Genomic DNA, 16,395 nt, shown 5'->3' on the forward strand with positions numbered 1-16,395 from the left:
ATAACCCCCGAGTCTTCCTTCCTTCCTTCCTTCCTTCCTTCCTTCCTTCCTTCCTTCCTTCCTTCCTTCCTTCCTTCCTTCCTCCCTCCCTCCCTCCCTCCCTCCCTCTCTCTCTCTCTCACACACACACACACACACACACATCCTCATTACTGAACTACAGTTTTTACCACAACCCCTGAGTTTTCCTCTCTCCCTCCCTCTCTCTCTGTTATTGTATTTTTGTTATTAGCTATTTGAAAGAAAAGATAATGAGCAAAAAGACAAAGGACTACAATACAAAATGAATAAACACACAATTTAAACATGGCCCAGAAAGAGTATATCCATAGGTAGGGAACAAGTGAAGAATACATTAAATTGTTTGAAACGTCACTGTTTAAGCTCTAAGCTAAAAGAACATATGGTTGTCTAGGCTGGGTGTGAAGCCATGGGAAGGCCACTTCCTCTAACAGCATATTTTAGTCTTGCGTAGGGGTTAAAGAGGAATGTTTCCCACTTACTCACACGTAGGCAGTTCCCGATTGCCAGGGACAACCAAACGAACGCTTAACAGAAGATTTTATATTAAGGCTCATTTTTGAGTGATGTAGATAAGGTGGCTCAGTGGCTAAGACACTGAGCTTGTCAATCAGAAAGGTTGGCAGTTTGGTGGTTCGAATCCCTAGCGCCGGGTAACGGAGTGGGCTCCCACTACTTGTCCCAGCTTCTGACAATGTAGCAATTCGAAAGCACGTAAAAAAATGCAAGTAGAAAAATAGGGACCACTTTGGTGGGAAGGTAACAACGTTCCGTGTGACTTTAGTGTTTAGTCATGCTGGCCACATGACCACGGAGACGTCTTCGGACAGCTCTGGCTCTTCAGCTTTGAAATGGAGATGAGCACCGCCCCCTAGAGTCAGGAACGACTGGCACATATGTGTGAGAGGAAGCTTTACCTTTACCTTAGATAGCTCCTACAAGCATTCCTCTCTCCACCTTTTCCTTCCGAGCGTGGTCATCCGATGGAACGGAATACCTTCTCAGCAAGATGCGGGAGGTTGGTGGTCTCTTTGCTCTTCCCACAGACACATTTCTCTCTCTCTCTTGCAGGCTGATCGCCGCAGGGGTGGTGATGCGCCCTTATGTGGAGGCCAATATCTCCCACAAGTCCCATACGACCATCAAATATTTCCTGAAGATGTGGAGCAGCGTCAGCGAGACCCTTATCTTCATCTTTCTTGGTGTCTCCACCGTGGCCGGGCAGCATCAGTGGAACTGGGCCTTCATCATTTGCACCCTGATTTTCTGCTTGATTGCCAGGGTTTTAGGTCTGGACATGTTGCTCAAGTGGGACATAGGGCAGGGGTGATGAATGAAAGTTACTGGTTATCTCCTTTACATGGCTTGGCTATTTGAAGACCCACCTCTCCTGAGTTAAGCATCTACCCCGCCCCTAGAGTGTGAAGATGAGGTCTATTGTAGGTCCCTATCTATTAGGACAGGGGGGGATGGGGTGGCTCAGTGGCTAAGACTCTGAGCTTGTCGATCAGAAAGGTCGGCAGTTTGGCGTGTCAAATCCCTAGCATAACAGAGCGAGCTCCCTTGACTTGTCACAGCTTCTGCCAACCTAGCAGTTCAAAACCATGTAGAAAGCGCAAGTAGAAAAGTAGGAGCCACCTTTGGTGGGAAGGTAACAGCGTTCCATGCGCCTTCGGCATTTAGTCAAGCCAGCCGCATGACCACCGAGAAGTCTTCGTATAGCGCTGGCTCTTCGGCTTAGAAATGGAGATGAGAAACCGCCCCCTGGAGTCAGGAACAAGTAGCACATATGTGCGAGGGGAACCTTTACCTTTGCTATCTATTAGGACGGCACACCTTGTGGGATCCAAGGTAAAGGGCTTTCTCCATGGTGGCCCCCTCCCTGGGGAATATCATTTCCTCAAAGATAAGATTGTTACTTTTCTGGAAGACGTGGTTTTAGTCCGTGGTCGACAAAACCCCTGACAAAAGATCCCCAGGTTGATACAGAGCCCATTGGGTGGCTGGCATGGGTGGGATCGCTGCTGGGATGGATGGAGGTTGCTGGGTTTTTACACCGTGACATTTTGATGTTGTTAGTCACCTGGAGTCACTGTGAGCATTGATTCACATAATAAATTAAACAAATAAATAAGTGCCACTGGCAAACTCCCCTACCAACTTTTACGGGAAGGGTCTAGGCATCAAATCGACAGAGTAAGAACATGTTGGTATCACCTAAATTTCTGGGCCATTGCTCCTGTTAGGATGTTAAGGGGCCCCTGTGTGCAGCAGGGATGTTCCTGTGTCCCAGAGAGATTTGCATGCAATGTGTGTATGTCGGGGGGTTAGCCGATTCATGTAAATCCGCTGTGTGAGCTGTGTGATTTGCAAGCCTGAAAAAAGGGGAAAGCCAAGTGCTCTGTATGTGTCAACAGTGCCGTTAGGTCACCTGTAGCCTCTCTCTGTCTTTTCGATCTTGGTTCAGGTGTGCTGGTACTGACGTGGTTTATCAACAAATTTCGCATCGTGAAGTTGAGCCCGAAGGATCAGTTCATCATTGCCTACGGCGGCCTGCGAGGAGCCATCGCCTTCTCTCTTGGCTACCTCTTGGATCATGAGCATTTCCCCATGCGAAACATGTTCCTCACAGCGATCATCACGGTCATATTCTTCACCGTCTTTGTGCAGGTTTGAAAAGGGTCCTTTGGATTTGGGGCTACTAAAGACAAACGCAGCCGTGATGGGGAACCCTATGGCACACGTGCCGAAAGTGGCACACAAAAGCCATGTCACCCAGCAGGCGCGGCCTTCCCTGTTTGTCCTCCGGGTTTCTGGCACACATCAGCTGTCCCTCGTGCGCACGGCAGTGCCAAACACTGGCGAGCACATGCACGCCGGCCAGCTGATTATTGGGTGCGCAGGTGCACCAGAACCCAAAAGTTCAGCTTTTCTGGAGTGTGATCCTTTTGTGTGCGCAGCAGTGCAGAAAACGGGCCTTTGCACGCATGCCTGCCAGCTGATCCATCGGGCATGCATGCGTGCTAGGACCTGGAAGTTCGGCTTTTCCGGAGCCTGGCCCTGATGAGCGCATGCGCACGTGACATTTCCATGCAGCCTTTTTGGCACTCATTGCTGAAAAGGTTTGCCATCACTTACCTACAGTGTCCTACATATATGGAGTCAACATTTCTTTGAGTTCCGCTTGACTCCCAAGAACATGCTTGTGTGACTTTCCTAGCAATAGTACAGCAGTGGCTTGCCACTGCCCTCTTCTGGCACATGGCTTCAACTTTTGAGCCTACTCTACGATTTCCTGATGGGTTCCTTTCCAAGTACTAGATGGGTCTCATCCAATCTAATGTCAGCTGGGTAGAGTCACCTAGCTGTGCCCCTGATAAAGAATGCTTCTGGGATTTACTGTATCAATTGCAGCATTCATGCTTTGTATATTTATTTGTATAGTTCTTTAGAGGTACTCGTAAAATGCAATATGGATTAAATATATCAAAGGTCAGAAATGACCTGGAAGTGAATTTACCTTTGATGATTTTGAGATCACAGAAATGGTGTAGGGTCTCCTGCTTGGACTAGATGACCTATAAGGTCCCTTCCAACTCCGTTAATCAAGCTCAGCCACTGCTAGAGAGGTGGGGCTAGCAAAGTGTTTGGGAAGAGCGTTTGGGAAGGAAAATGACCTTGGGGATGGCTGGTAGAATTGAACCTGGCTTGTCTATCTGCAGGGCATGACCATCCGCCCTCTGGTGGATCTTCTGGCGGTGAAAAAAAAGCAGGAGACCAAGAGGTCCATTAACGAGGAAATTCACACTCAGGTGACGGTTCTCTTCTACCTGCTGTAAAGCACCTCTGTGATGTGTGTGTGCGAGTGAGTGCAACTGTAACTGGCTGTGTTGATATGCTTCACACAACTTTAAAATGTATTTTTAAATATTTTTAAAATGGAGGGTAATATTTTTTACGTTGTCTTTCATAACATTCACCAGTTGAAATATATATATTTTTAATTTAGTTGGAATTGTACAATTCTTTTGTTAGGCTTGCCTGTAGCCATATTCCTCTTGGATCTTTGGCCTGCTACACTTTCTATTATTCTACTATGCCTTTTTCTATTGTGGAAAAATGGGAGGGGGGATTGTACAGAGTTAGATGCGATGTAGCCAAAATAAAATTCCTTCTAGAAAGCCAAGGTCATCTTTTATCTCTGCACCTCTGCACCTTACCAGAACTGGATGGGTGGAACTGCCAGCACGGCAGTGGGAGATTGGACCATGGGATGGACTTGTGGGTGTGGGGGCAAGATCTTGAACTTTCAACTAGGTGGGGAAAACTGGGAAGCTTTCAGATTTGGGGTTTCCCAGATGTGCCAACTTAATAAATTGGAACATTGAGCAATACTTTGCCTTGGACTTTGATTTACTTTTGGATGCTATTTGGAACCCTGACACCTTTTTTACCGTGGTTATTAAGCAAATCACCGCAGTCTTTAAGTGAATCACACGGTTGTTAAGCAAATCCAGCTTCCCCAATCCATTGTTCGCCAGATCTAAATCACTTAAATGCAAGGTGCTGCAATAGTTGTAAATGCGAGCTGGTTGCCACGTGCCTGAATTGCAATCATGTAACCACGGGGGTTGCCTGATGTTGTGACTTCAAGGACTGGTCGTAAGTCAGTTTTTCTGAGGCTGTCATATCGTTGAATCATTGTAAAAGGATCACTCTGAAGTGGAGGACTATGGTACCTGCTGATTTAATCAGAAAGCAAGGACTCTGCTGCCACCTATGGCAGCACCTTGGCAGTGCAACTTCCATGAAATGCCTTGTGTTCTTAATTCAGCCTTCCCCAACCTGGTGCCCTCAAGATAGTAGTCTTATTGGATTGTTGTTATTAGTTGCGAAGTCATGTCCAAACCCATGGACAACATTCCTTCAGGCCTTCCTGTCTTCTACCATCCTCCGGAGTCCATTTAAGCTCTCTCGGATCAGCTGGGATTCAGGAGGCAGAGAATAGATGGGGGCGGGGCCAGTCAGAGGTGGTATACCTCTGATACCATCCTTCAACTATGTGGTTTTCTGCAGGGAGTCATCAAGCTTTACATGGTCGAGAATTTACTGGCTTTTCCTCGTAATTCGTGGTATTCGGAGTCCTTTTTACACCTGCAATTGGCGTTCTTCTGGAGAGAAGGCAATTTTAAATAAATGCGCAATAAATTCACCTTCCTTTTTTTTTGAAATAGTTTCTGGATCATCTCTTGACGGGGATTGAGGATATATGTGGCCACTATGGACATCACCATTGGAAGGACAAGTAAGTGTCACCAGAGCAGAAGAAACAAATAAAGTAAATAGTTGTTGAAATACCGTATTTTTTGGAGTATAAGACGCACCTTTCCCCCCCCCCCCCAAAAGAGGGTGAAAATCTGAGTGCATCTTATACACTGAATACAGCATTTTTATCCTCCTGAAACCCCATCCCTTTGCAAAAATGGCCATGCATAGCCTTTAGGAGGCTTCCAGAGTGCTCCTGGGGGCTGGGGAGGGCAAAAATGAGCGGAAAATGGGCCGTTTTTTGCTTGTTTTTGACCCCCCCTAGCTCCCAGAAGCACTCTGTAAGCCTCCTAAAAGCTATGCATGCCGGGGTTTTTTGACAAAAAAACGGGCCCGTTTTCGCGAAAAACGGGCCATTTTGGGGAGGCATGCAGAGTGCAAAAACTTTTTAAAAAATTTCTCCTCTTCAAAATCTTGGTGCACCTTATACTTCAGTGCGTCTTATAATCTGAAAAATGTGGTACTCAGTTTGTACACGTTTGCTTTCTCAAGTCAGTTCTTAGTTCATTGTTTTGAAAATTCATAACAATAATATCTAGTTTTGCGCACCTGGTGTGCTATGGCCAGACATGACTTAGCAACTGAACCAAATGTCTACTTGGGGGGAGAAGGGGGATCACTTCAAGTAACAACGGGAACCATTTTTAATTGATCCTGTAAAACAATTGTGTGGGTTTTTTTAAAAAAAGGGGGGGAGACATCTAGCCTATCATCATTATTTTTTCTTGCTTCTAAGTAAACACAAGTAAATATATAGAGCAGCCTGGACTACAGCTAGTCCTTGACCTACAATCATTCATTTAATGACAGTTTGAAGTTACAATGACCCTGAAAAAATTGATGGGTTTTTCCCCACTTTAGACCATTGTAGCATCCCCGTGATCAAAATTCGGACACTTGTCAACTGGCATGTGTTTTTGACAGTTGCAGTGTCCCGGAGTCACTTTTTGCGACCTTCTGACAAGCAAAGTCAGTGGGGATTCACTTAACAACTGTGTTACTAACAACCACGGCAGTGATTCCCTTAACATCTGTAGCAAGAAGGGCCGTAAAATGAGGCAAAATTCACTTAAGCCCTGTCTTGCTTAGCAACAGAAAATTGGTGTTCGGTTGTGATCATAAGTCAAGGACGACTTGTAGAACTATTTGATTGCTATCTTTGTATATGACATCTTATAAGACAAAGCTTTGGGACCAGTCCTCCACTTACGATGAGCCTTGGTGGCACAGTGGTTAGAATGCGGTACTGCAGGCTTCTTCTGCTGACTGCCGGCTGACTGCAATTTGGCAGTTCAGATCTCACCAGGCTCAAGGCTGACTCAGCCTTCCGTCCTTCCGAGGTGGGTAAAATGAGGACCCAGATGGTTGGGGGCAAGAGGCTGACTCTGTAAACCGCTTAGAGGGGGCTATAGAAGCACTGTGAAGCGGTATATAAGTCTAAGGGCTCTTGCTATTTCTCCCTTTTTTTCCTTGGCCCTGGTGGTGCAATGGTTAGAATGCAATATTGCAGGCTGACTCTGCTCACTGCCAGCAGTTCGAGTCTCACCAGGCTCAAGGTTGACTCAGCCTTCCATCCTTCCGAGGTGGGTAAAATGGGGAGCCAGATTGTTGGGGGCAAATAGGCTGACTTTGTAAACCACTTAGAGAGGGCTGGAAAGCTGTGTATAAGCCTAAGTGCTATTGCTATCTTCCATTCTTCTCCTCTCCCTGATCCTGCCTCTGTTGTATGGTTTCTCTAAAGGCTAAACCGCTTCAACAAGAAATATGTGAAGAAGTGCCTGATTGCTGGGGAAAGATCCAAGGAGCCTCAGTTGATTGCCTTCTATCATAAGATGGAGATGAAGCAAGCCATTGAGCTGGTGGAAAGTGGGGGGATGGGCAAGATTCCCTCGGCCGTCTCCACCGTTTCGATGCAGTAAGTAGCCGCGGGAAATCGCGGCAGGGGGATTCTGATTGACTCAGATCGCCCTTGCCTTCTGACTGTCTTGTTTAGCAACCGTTGAGGGCAGGGCAAGATGCAATGGGTGGAAACTAGTCAAGGAGAGGAGCAACCTAGAACTGAAAAGAAATTTTCTGACAGAACAATTAATCAGTGGAACAACTTGCCTCCAGAAGTTGTGAATTCTCCAACACTGGAAGTTTTAAAGAAGATGTTGGATAGCCATTTGTCTGAAGTGGTGTAGGGTTTCCTGCCTAGGCAGGGGGTTGGACTAGAAGATCTCCAAAGTCCCTTCCAAGTCTGTTATTCTATTCTATTCTATTCTATTCTATTCTATTCTATTCTATTCTATTCCATTCCATTCCATTCCATTCCATTCCATTCCATTCCACTCCACTCCACTCCACTCCACTCCACTCCACTCCTCTCCTCTCCTCTCCTCTCCTCTACTCTACTCTACTCTACTCTACTCTACTCTATTCTTCTTCTACTCTACTCTATTCTTCTACTCTACTCTACTCTTCTCTACTCTACTCTACCCTACCCTACCCTACCCTACCCTACCCTACTCTGTTCTATTCATTCAAAGTCACAATGGTATAAGACAAAGCTTTGGGAGAATCCTCCATTTAGCATCCAGAGGTCGTGTGGTAACTATTCCCCTGCTTCACAACCTGCTTGCAACAAGCACAGTTAATAGAGAGAAGGGGGAAGTAAAATAGTAAGTTATAGTCACATGATGTTTTGCTTAACCACTGAAGGGGAAGTGAGGTAATAAGCCTGTCGTGGTCACACGGCTTTCCACTTAACCACCGAAGTGCTTAGTGATAATCCCAAAAGTGGATGCTAAGTGAGAACTATCTCTAATGGGGAAAGAGTCATTCTTAACTGTTCTGTCTTTTTGCATGTTGGGTTCTGTCAAAAGAATCTGGAGCTCCCTGCTTAGAGATCCTTTCCCACTTGCCCTTCCCCAAGGCAGCAACCAACTCCTTTTCACCTTGCAGGAATATCAATCCAAAAACTTTGCCGATTGAACGCATTTTGCCAGCTTTGTCCAAGGACAAAGAGGAGGAGATTCGTAAGATCCTGCGCACCAACTTGCAAAAAACCAGGCAGAGGGTAAGCGCAAGGACCTTTTCCCAGCCAATTTCTAAAGAAAAAATTGTAGTAGATTCTTCTCTTCCTGTGCTTTCTCGTTTCCCCCTTTAAATCTTCCACTCAAGCAGAAATGTTGTTCAGTGATGCAGAGAGGTAATTGTTAACCTCCTGTCAGTCCATGGGCTAAGAAAGAGATAATGAGGTTGGACTTGGGGTAGTGGGTAGAAAGGATTGTCAGGATGTGCTTCGAGCAATGGTTAATAACACATGCAATAGGCAACCAGCCGCCTGCCAAATGTCAATGGATTCATTTCCTGCCATTATTGATGTCTGTGGATCCCTAATGGGTGTTACAAGCAATTGGAAGGCTGCTTGTAGAATATAGAATTCTTTATTAGCCAAGTGTGATTGGACACACAAGGAATTTGTCTTCGGTGCCTAAACTCTCAGTGTACATTAAAAAAAAACATTCATCAAGAATAAGAAGATACTTAGTGATAGTCATAGTGTACATTAAAAAAAAACATTCATCAAGAATAAGAAGATACTTAGTGATAGTCATAGGGTACTAAATAAGCAATCAAATCCATACTAGGAAACTAAATAAAGCAATATAAATTGTAAAGATACAAGCAACAAGGTTATAGTTATAAGCAGAAAAGGAGATAGGCAGTAGGAAGAAGGAGAACAGTAATGCAGCCTTTGTGAATAGTTTGACAGTGTTGTGGGAATTAGTTGTTTAGCAAAGTGATGGCACGCAGGGAAAAACTGCCCTTGTGTCTAGTTGTTCTGGTGTGCAATGCTCTATAACATCGTTGCCTGCCTTTGAATTCGTTGAATGACATCCTGGAGTCCATTGTGCTGATTTTCCTAGAGATTTGTTGTAGTTTTTAAACAGGCAGTGAGCACCTGCCTGTCTCAGTCTAACCTCTTCTGCTTTCCATCCCAGTTGCGGTCATATAATCGACACACCTTGGTAGCAGATCCTTATGAAGAAGCCTGGAACCAGATGTTGCTGAGAAGACAGAAGGCTCGGCAGCTGGGACAGAAGGTGAAGGAGTGGGAAGGTAGAATGTGGGGTAAGGGTGGGAGAAGGGAGATTCTAGACCAGGAGTATCGAACTTGATTTCATTGAGGGCCACATCAGGTTTGACCTCAGGGCGCCAGGGTGGGTGTGGTCAGGGTGAGTGTGGCCAGCTCGACGTCACTCGTGCTGGGGGTGCCTGTGACGGCCCGACCGCTGTGCCAGCGAAAATGGGCTCCTGACCTCTGTTTCCAGCTGCGACAGCCTCCTGCAACCATCCGCTAGCGAAAACAGAGCCACCGTGGGCTCTGTTTCCCCACAGGCCAGATTTTAACACCCCTGTTCTAGATCCTCTAGAAAGGGTCTTCAGTGACTGGCAACTACTTCCAGATCCATCTTTGTTGATCAGCTCAATTTTTCAAAAGTGATAATCAAATCAGGTCATTCATAATAAGCTCATTTATACACACAGAACTGGGATGTGGCGGCTCAGTGGCTAAGACGCTGAGCTTGTCGATCAGAAAGGTTGGCAGTTCAGCGGTTCGAATCCCTAGCGCCGCGTAACGGAGTGAGCTCCCGTTACTTGTCCCAGCTTCTGCCAACCTAGCCGTTCGAAAGCACGTAAAAAATGCAAGTAGAAAAATAGGAAACCACCTTTGGTGGGAAGGGAACAGCGTTCCGTGAGCCTTCGGTGTTTAGTCATGCTGGCCACATGACCAAGGAGACGTCTCTGGACAGCGCTGGCTCTTCGGCTTTGAATGGAGATGAGCACCGCCCCCTCGAGTCAGGAACAAATGCACATATGTGCGAGGGGAACCTTTACCTTTTACACACACAGAAACACAAAAACACACAGAAATGCACACATACACACTTCAAACTCCTCCCTCTGTCTGGGGCTCTTGCTTCTTCTAAATTGATGCTATTGTAGATAAAGGATGCTGCAGAAATCTGAACTGGGCTGAACCTCCCAAAAGTGGGTGCTTTTTTAAACACATGCCTGTATGTTTCTGATTCTAGATGAACAACTACCTGACGGTGCCAACACATAAAATAGATTCACCAACCATGTCAAGGGCACGCATTGGTTCAGGTAAGTGGAGAGATTAGGGGGCAGAGTGGGGGTGTGGGTGTTATGGGGCTGATGAGCTGGATGTCCCTGCATGGGAGGAAGCGATGGGGGGATATTTCTTCCTCCCCCCACAAAAAAATCTCTGATATGTGGTTGTTCCCAAGAGAATGGAGTTAAGACTGGGGAGATTCTTCTAAATAACCAAGCAGTAGTGAAGAAACTTCCTTGTCAGCTCACTGTATTATTCTGATTACTTGCTCCTCACAGTAGTTAGTATGACATTATAATTGGGAAAATGATTCTCCTGATCAGTTGGAGCAGAGAAAATTGGGGAGTGGCGCAGTGGCCTAGAGGTGGCGCTGTCCCCTCACTATCAGGAGGTAGAGGCCAGGGGTGGGTTCCAGCCACCATTACTACCGCTTTGGTAGTAAAAAAATTTTTTGCATGCACGCCAAGTATTTTAATGGCCGGATGCTCTTCTTGTCACCAATGCAGAGTTTTGTCCGGCAGATATATTCTCATTGCAGAGAGAGAAAGTGCGTGCGCATTTTCCTTTAAAATGATCTGCGCATACGCACAACATTACAGAAATGAATGAATGTTACACTTTTTAAAATGAAGATTGTTCTGTGCATGTGCAGAATAGAAAATCAAGATGGCACTGCCGACTACAGAACTGGTACGGTCACGTGTCCGCCGGAGTTACTACCTATCCGGCTGAACCAGACCGAATATCTGGTAGAGGCAGATATTTCTCTCTCTGCAATGAGGATATATCTGCCGGACAAAACTCTGCATTGGTGACAAGAAAAGCATCCGGCCATTAAAACGCTTTGCTAGCTCCATTCAGTTACCCAGACTCCAACCCGCAAGAGATTAAATGAAGATGATGATTGGAGGAGAGAAAATTGGTTCTGCTACTTGAGTGGCTTTTTCTTTCAACTCCGCTTATCTTTGCCTTCTTCCGTAGACCCTCTTGCTTACGACCCGAAGCCGGATTCTGACAACGTCCCCATCATAACCATTGACCCGGCGTCCCCCCAGTCGCCGGAGTCGGTTGACTTGGTGAACGAGACCCTGAAAGGGACGAACCACCTTCCCCCCTCCCCAGAGGAAGATGAAGATGAGGAGGGGCTGATAATGAAGGTCAAAGAGCCCTCCTCCCCAGGCACAGACGACGTCTTTACTCCTGGGACAGGCGACAGTCCCAGCAACCAAAGGATTATGAGATGCCTGAGTGACCCAGGGCCTCGGCCAGATCCTGAAGAGGGGGAGCCCTTTATCCCCAAAGGGCAGTGAGCTCCGATATGCACTACTAGACCTAACCCGTAGGAGAGGCTCTTGCACTCCTGTGCAAATTACACACACACCCCAGTTATGCCAATCTCTATTTCTTTGTATCTTTCTCTTCTCTGTCTCCTTCTCTTCAATGCTGGAGCTTTGCTAGAAGGCAGCAGAGAGCCTCTGAACAGACAATATTTTGTGGCCGGAGGCAATAGATCTAGAATTAACCCCAATTCCATATCCATGGTTGGGAATGCCAATCATTCTATCCAGAGATGATCCCCTCTTGGATAGCAGCATGCTCTGACTCACTGTTGCTTTCTCCACTGGCAACTGCACCTTCTCGTTTCCTTCAGAGAAACACCTTTGCTATAATTCCCTCCGGCCAGTTTAGAAACACAGCAGAAGAGCTGAGGACCGTTGGGTGCTCAGGTATATTCAAGTGATGCTGCAAGATATCCTGCGTAGTATTGGGTGATCATAGACACATGCTGAGCCACTGGTTGACCAGTGGCTTCCATACATGTATTTTCCATCCTCGGCTCTAATGCCACGTTTCCTCCATCTTTTCTTCTAAGCAGTAGAGTTTATGCGTTAATTTTTGTGGGCTTCTTTTTAAACCCCATCGATAATGTAATGTAATGTAATTATTAATTTAATTTAAGCCATCGATAATTGTTCTAAATCAGGGGTCCCCAAACTTGGCAACTTTAAGACTTGTGGACTTCAACTCCCCCAGTACTCTCCAGCCAGCTATGCTGGGAGTTGAAGTCCACAAGTCTTAAAGTTGCCAAGTTTGGGGACCCCTGTTCTAAATTGTTGGGGTTCCAAATCTAGCATCATGGGTTTTGCCTTATTTTATGCTTTTAATGGGTTTTCCCCCCCGGTTTTATTTGAATACAAATGAGCAAATTAACTGTAACCAAAGATTGCTCTTGTACCAATTTTGAATCTATGGCTAAGGAGGTCCGGGCACATGATGTCCAGCGCTCCATTTAGCTGATTGGGTAACTGGCCATCCAAACGAGGAGCTGATGAAGGTTCTGCAAGTGGATTGGGCCACTCTTCTCACAGGGAATGATAGCACTGCAGTCCAGCACATCTGGAGGGCGCCAGGGTGAAGATCCCTCCTGTGTGTGTGTGTCCTTCTCTTGGCTGACTCACTCCTGATTGTCCTTTGCCTGAAGCTGGGAGATTTCAGTTAAAACACGTGTTAACACAGCCTATGTGCAACTCCAAAGGCAGATTTTGACCAAAGATGAGTATGTGGTTGTACATAAAGGATTGCTTTAATTTATTTATTTTTAGTTTTTAACAATTGAGTAATCCTTTCTCGAAGAGATTCTAAATTCCATGGAAGAGACTAGGATGTCACTGAGGAGCTATCCTACTACATTTGGGGACAGTGATAGTATGCTTATGACACAGGTTCTCTCTCTCTCTCTCTCTCTCTGTGTGTGTCTGTGTCTGTGTCTGTGTCTCTCTCTCTCTGTGTCTCTCTTTGTGTCTCTCTCTGTGACTCTCTCTCTCTCTCTCTCTCTCTCTCTCTCCCCCTCTCTCTGTGTGTCTGTCTCTCTCCCTGTCTCTCTCCGTCTCTGTCTCTCTCTGTCTCTCTCTGTCTCTGTCTCTCTCTGTCTCTCTCTGTCTCTGTCTCTCTCTGTCTCTCTCTCTCTCTCTCTGTGTGTGTGTCTAAAAAGCTTCAATTTTCCCCTGCCTGTCAGTTGAGAGCATGAAACAAATACCGGTATTAGGTGACTTGTTTGAGCCTTACCATCTAGCAATATTTGGCGCAGAGAAGATGAGATGCTACCTCGTCTTCTCTCCTTTTATCAATACCTATCTCAGTCAGAATAATTCTGTCTTTTCTTCCCCATCCTTCTCTTTTCTGTTCCTCGGTGCTACCTGGGTTTATTCTGCTCTCCCATCCAGTCTTCATTCTCCATCATTCATTCGTTTTATTCCATAATTGGCATCTTCTTTCTGCCTTCTAATCAATAAAAGGTCATCCTTGATTTACAGCTGTCATAAGCCGAGATCTAATCAGAATGGAGCTGGAAGGGACCTTGGAGGTCTTCTAGCCCAACCCCACCCCCTGCTCAAGCGGGAGACCCTACACCATTTTAGGCAAGTGGCTGTCCGGTCTCTCTTCTTATAATGTTTGTCTCCATCCTGGTTTCTGAGACTTCAGCCTCTGTCTTCTCCTTCCCCTCCTCCTGAATCATGTTTGAATTGTGCCATGGTTATTCCAGAGTCAGGGATAAATACATTAACCCTTGTATGTAATAGCAAGGCTCACCTTCCTGGAAGTGGCAGAACCAGGTTTTTATATCAGGGTTTGGGCTGCTACAGACAGATGGAGTGGCCTGCAGAGCAAGCAGCTTCTCTTGAATCCTTTGCAATAAGGAGGAGATGGATGCTCGTTCCTGCTTCGTTCCTATTTTGTTTTAGTCTAAAACATAAAATTTGAATGAGACTAGGGGTGGGATTTGACCGGTTCGGACCAGTTCCGGCGATAGCTCCGAGGATCAGCTCAGAGTTGAGTAAATGGGCCTGCCCCACCCCCCCACCCCTGCGCTTTTCCTACCTTTATCTTCCTCGCTGAATCGCGCAGGAGAATAGATTGCTGCACCTCAGCGGTTTTCCTTCCCAAGCAGCAATCCGGAAGGCGAGTCTTTTCTAAACCGCTCAGCAAACCGGTTGTTAAACTGGTAGGATCCCACCCCTGAATGAGACTGTAATCAGACTGGACCCTACCACTTTCAGATCGCAGGGGGAAAAATATCGACACGATAGAATGCTTCCCTGCATAGGGAATAAAAGTTCTGCATGTAGAAAATCCCTACGTTGGGGAAGAAGGTTCTTCTTGGCCTTGCTTTCTTCCAATGACACGCAAGACGTTTCATTATATGGAAAAGCGTTTAACAATGCCCCTTTCCATAGTCAACCAATTTGATTATGGTCTACGATGACCTTGACTATAATCCGCCACTTCTTTGTGGTGGCTCTTAGCCAAAGATAACCTTCCTTGTTCAGGGTTTTTACATAGTCCCTGTGGCTTAGACCAGAAGAAGTAGAGAGTGAGAAAGTCCGGGAAAGAGATAAGATTGTAACATCTATTTCTGCTTTCCTCAACATGGTAGGGTCTCCAGATGTTTGGGTCCAACACCTCTCAGCCTCAGCTCTTGCTCTCTGTGACAAAATACAGACAAGAGGAGTGGTCCCTAACATGTGGAGACCTCTAGCATTGGGGAGTATTGCAGTTTCTACTATATGAGCCGTGGTGGTGCAGTGGTCAGAGTGCAGTACTGCAGGCTCCTGCTGACTGCCGGCTGCCTGCAATTTGGCAATTCGAGTCTCACCAGGCTCAAGGTTGACTCAGCCTTCCATCCTTCCGAGGTGGGTAAAAGGAGGACCCAGATTGTTGGGGGCAATAGGCTGACTCTGTAAACCGCTTAGAGGGGGGCTGCAAAGCGGTATATATGTCTAAGCGCTATTGCTATTGCTCTCTCTGGGTAGGGAGGTGTAGCACAGCTCTTCAAAGGGAGCGGGATCCCAATCCTCTTCGGTATAGGGCTATCGTCCTGCTCTGCTTTTATCTCTCTGTCCAGGTATTCCAAAGCGAGAAAAAAAATGCCTGCTGATTTGTTTGTGAAGAGTGTGTCCGTTGAAACCTCTGGTGAGGAAGGGGACTCATAAGAAGTTAGCGCATCTTTGGTATCTGCTCTCCACGGTAGACACCATCTCTGGTTTATTCCCGAGTCTCATGGAAAGCTTGTTCAACAAGGATCGTACCCTCTTACAGAGCCATGCTAGTGCCTGCTGATTTTTTTTCAGTAGTACATAGCCGTCCCTTCCTCCTCCGGCCCTACCCTACCTTACACCCCACCCCCTACCACGAAGGGGGCGTTTCCTCCCTCTGCCCCTGTGCTGTGCCTTTTTAGCCATACAGTGTCTGCCTGTGGAAAATGGTGTTGTGCAATTTTGCCTGTTCGTCTGGCCACCATCCGGGCCCCTCTGGGAGGGCTCCTTACACACCAGTGCACCCTTCCATCCAAGCAGCGACGAGCTCCCGTCATTCTCTCTCTCTCTCTCTCTGCCCCCCTCTCCCCCTTTGGTGCATTCACCCCTTCCTCTGGGCTGGAAGAGCTTTGCACAGCACAGGTGGGGGAGGGCAAAAAAGGGAGCCCAGCCAGCTTGCTTTTCACAGTCCTTGTACTCTCAAATTAAGCTGGGCTTTTGCCTCTTGTTCTCTGCTTCAGGCCAAGCGAGAACCAGTGGCCTTCAGTAGCCTCTATGTGCTTTCATGTACAATACTGTCTCCGCTAGGAGCCGTTTAAAGCAATGAATCTATTGTATAAAATATTGTGTAAAGAGAGTCTTTTTACATAAATATTCTAATAAATGAATGTTTTAATTTTTAATGGTCTGGCGCGAGTCTCTCTCTTTCTCTCCCCCCCTTTTTCTAATGTTCTTGCTCTGGGCTTTGCTGAAGCACGTGGGAAACACGTGCAAAACTGAGGATGAGAATTCGGATGAAAGATTATTTGGATTGGCAAGGGAACAGCGGTGGAGCCAAGTATTAAGTTTGGGTCTCATCTCCTCATGTTTCGGTCTCCAAAATGCAAATGTTCC

General features: G+C 46.4%; 1 protein-coding gene across 1 annotated transcript in view; it reads left to right on the top strand.

The window, feature by feature from the left end:
• SLC9A1 (solute carrier family 9 member A1) overlaps positions 1 to 16,184 on the top strand; it is an 84,539-nt gene extending 68,355 nt beyond the window's left edge. The window contains exons 4-12 of the mRNA XM_081961917.1: positions 1,093 to 1,310; positions 2,489 to 2,691; positions 3,744 to 3,833; positions 5,256 to 5,326; positions 7,088 to 7,261; positions 8,290 to 8,404; positions 9,333 to 9,434; positions 10,428 to 10,500; positions 11,450 to 16,184. Of these exons, the coding sequence (XP_081818043.1) occupies positions 1,093 to 1,310; positions 2,489 to 2,691; positions 3,744 to 3,833; positions 5,256 to 5,326; positions 7,088 to 7,261; positions 8,290 to 8,404; positions 9,333 to 9,434; positions 10,428 to 10,500; positions 11,450 to 11,778 (1,375 nt within the window). The 3' untranslated portion in view covers positions 11,779 to 16,184. The remainder of the gene's footprint in view (positions 1 to 1,092; positions 1,311 to 2,488; positions 2,692 to 3,743; positions 3,834 to 5,255; positions 5,327 to 7,087; positions 7,262 to 8,289; positions 8,405 to 9,332; positions 9,435 to 10,427; positions 10,501 to 11,449) is intronic.
• Positions 16,185 to 16,395: the final 211 nt, after the last annotated feature.

Source organism: Natrix helvetica (genome assembly GCF_964273705.1).
Source record: "Natrix helvetica genome assembly, chromosome: 9".
NCBI lineage: Eukaryota > Metazoa > Chordata > Lepidosauria > Squamata > Natricidae > Natrix > Natrix helvetica.